We start from the raw sequence: 2,585 nt of genomic DNA, 5'->3' as shown, positions 1-2,585 counted from the left end.
AAAAAAAAAAAAGACAATACTTGTTCCAAAGAGAGTAATGCCAATTCTCTGGGTTTTAATATAGTATATTAAAAAATAATATAAATTTAAAAATAATTTTAAATGTGTTTATTTAAAAATGAGTACTTTAAAAATTTATAGTAAGTATAAACCACTTTTCCCTGAAGATTATAATTTTACTCTAGTTCTCATAATTATGAACTGCAGTGCTGTAAATGTCAGTAGGATAAAACCAAGATTGGTAAAGCCAATTTGTTCCCTGCAAAGGCTTCTATATTGTTCATACCATTATTTAACATTATTCACCAGACAGAAAAATAGGCACTCCAAAACACAAAAGGGAATAAAATTTCTTTCAAACTTTTAAGTTCTTCCTATTATCTTTTCAATGAGGGCTTTGCATTTATGTCTTGTACAAATTTTGACGTCTCCCATTTGCTCATTATCTGAACTCTCCACCGACTGATCTTTCTAGTCATTCTACAAGGCAAGAATACAATTCAATAAATGTGTAAGGTTTAAGAAAAATAAAAGAGGAGGTTAATGGCCACTTATAAGGTTCATTTACCATAGTATTAAAGGGCAAATGGAATATTATTCATATATATAAGCACTGTTTTCACTTATATGGAAACCATTTATTTACTGATTTATCAACTTTCCAGTTATAGAAAAAATTATCTCAACTCCCACAATTGTTAAAATATAGAACAAAATCTCTAAGGGCCTCAGAGAGCTTCGGGTTTCATTGTATAGTCCTAACACCTGGGTCTTCAAACCTCATCACGGGTAGGGGACCTCAAACTTCATGATGCTGTTTTTGAGACACCAAGAAACTAGAAGCCAACTAGAAACAATTTTAGTAGTCAAAAAATTCCTCTCAATAATGAAATTCTATTTTACGTTGGAAACATGCAACATAAAAACAGGTTAAGGGTATACATTTAACAACAAAAAAAACAGGGTAGACATAAGAGGCTATTTCTGATTTTTTTCTGAAAATTAGAAGGGAAAACAAAATCAAAATTTTTATGTATTTATGTATTTATTTATTTATTTGAGACAGAGTCTCACTCTGTCGCCCAGGCTGGAGTGCAGCGGTGTAATCTCGGCTCACCGCAACCTCCGCCTCCCAGGTTCAAACGATTCTCCTGCCTCAGCCTCCTGAGTAGCTGGGATTACAGGTGCGTGCCACCACGTCCGGCTAATGTTTGTATTTTTAGTAGAGACGGGGTTTCACCATGTTGGTCAGGCTGGTCTCAAACTCCTGGACCTTGTGATCCGCCTGCCTTGGCCTCCCAAAGTGCTGGGATTACAGGCATGAGCCACCGAGCCCAGCCTATTTTTATTTTTTATTTTTAATTCTACCAGGTAGAAGTAAAGTCTGAGCACCATTGTCTTCTCATTTCTTAATTTTAGAGACCACTCCCCCGACCCCAGGCCGCTATCCAGTGTTCAACTCCTGCTGCTGCCTCCACTTCCACCCTTCTCACCCACTTCCTCTATTGCCCCATATCAGCTGTGCCAAGTGGCTCAACACCGTTTTGAAAGAAGTGGAAACTGAATTGTCAATCAAGTGGTAATGAAGAGATTAACCAATAAAGGCTTGAGGACTATTTTCAAGGATATCTGCAAGTCTGAAAACCCTGTCAAAACAACTAATGTAACTTTAAAGGAAAAAAGAAACAATATACCGATAGAGAGTAAGCATATAGAAGTTCCCATTTCTTTACCTGCTCACTATTCTTCAGAGAAAGGATGAAGCTGTGGCTCAGGGTTTCCAGGTGGGCAAGTGATTTCTCCAGATGATTCAAAGCATCTGCATAGGTAACTTTAGAAACCTTAGCTTCTTGAGTTTCATCTTCTGAGTTTCTTTTCCTTGGCTTCTCAATAAAATGTTTGACTGTCTTAATAGCCTTTCTAGTCATCTCTTTACGGGCTTCCACAGACAGCTTAAAAAAAGAATTAAATAATTGTGAGACAAAAGAACCCTGCATTATTACATCTTGCATATTCAACAAATGTTAATGAGTTAAAACAATACTGAAATTTTTGTATATATGATTTTAACCAATAAATAGCACTTGTTATACTAGTTTTTCTTCTGTGAAGAAAACAAAAAGTGAGGTGCCATTTGCATTATCAAACTAGTAATTAAGATTTTTAAAAATGTTAATATCCAAAGCAGGTAAAGTGATGAAACTAGTATTCACACTGACTGCTGGTTACAGTGCAAAAATGAGGAGCCATTTCTACAACCACATTCCCAGTTCTGATCACTTATTAAAAGAAAAAAATTCAAAAGAAGAAAATAAATACAGGCATAAAGATTTTAACTGGAATAAGACTATTAACATAACCTCAAAAGTAATCTAATTGATCGAAGAAATGATAACTAGCTTATAATAAATAACGGGCTGGAAAGTTATGTAGTCATTAAAATTAGAATTATAAAAACATTATCCAAACATTTTGGAATATGTTTGTCATAGAACGTTAAATCTTAGAAATCAGAATATAAAACTTTCTAGATAATGTTTACATTAAACTTCAAACTATATCTGCATATACAATATATATGTATT

At 34.3% G+C, this 2,585-nt stretch overlaps 1 protein-coding gene across 2 annotated transcripts in view; it reads right to left on the bottom strand.

Moving 5' to 3' along the window:
• NBAS (neuroblastoma amplified sequence) overlaps positions 1-2,585 on the bottom strand; it is a 466,664-nt gene that overhangs the window by 66,594 nt on the left and 397,485 nt on the right. For both annotated transcript variants that reach the window (XR_001005077.1, XM_011971446.1), the window contains exon 45: positions 1,734-1,952. Coding sequence is in view for 1 of the 2 variants with exons in the window: in XM_011971446.1 (XP_011826836.1) it covers positions 1,734-1,952 (219 nt within the window). In the remaining variant the exon portion in view is untranslated. The remainder of the gene's footprint in view (positions 1-1,733; positions 1,953-2,585) is intronic.

This window comes from Mandrillus leucophaeus, unplaced genomic scaffold, assembly GCF_000951045.1.
Source record: "Mandrillus leucophaeus isolate KB7577 unplaced genomic scaffold, Mleu.le_1.0 Scaffold122, whole genome shotgun sequence".
Classification (NCBI taxonomy): domain Eukaryota; kingdom Metazoa; phylum Chordata; class Mammalia; order Primates; family Cercopithecidae; genus Mandrillus; species Mandrillus leucophaeus.
Note: the sequence above shows the minus strand (reverse complement) of the source record. Positions and strands in the feature narration are given on the sequence as shown.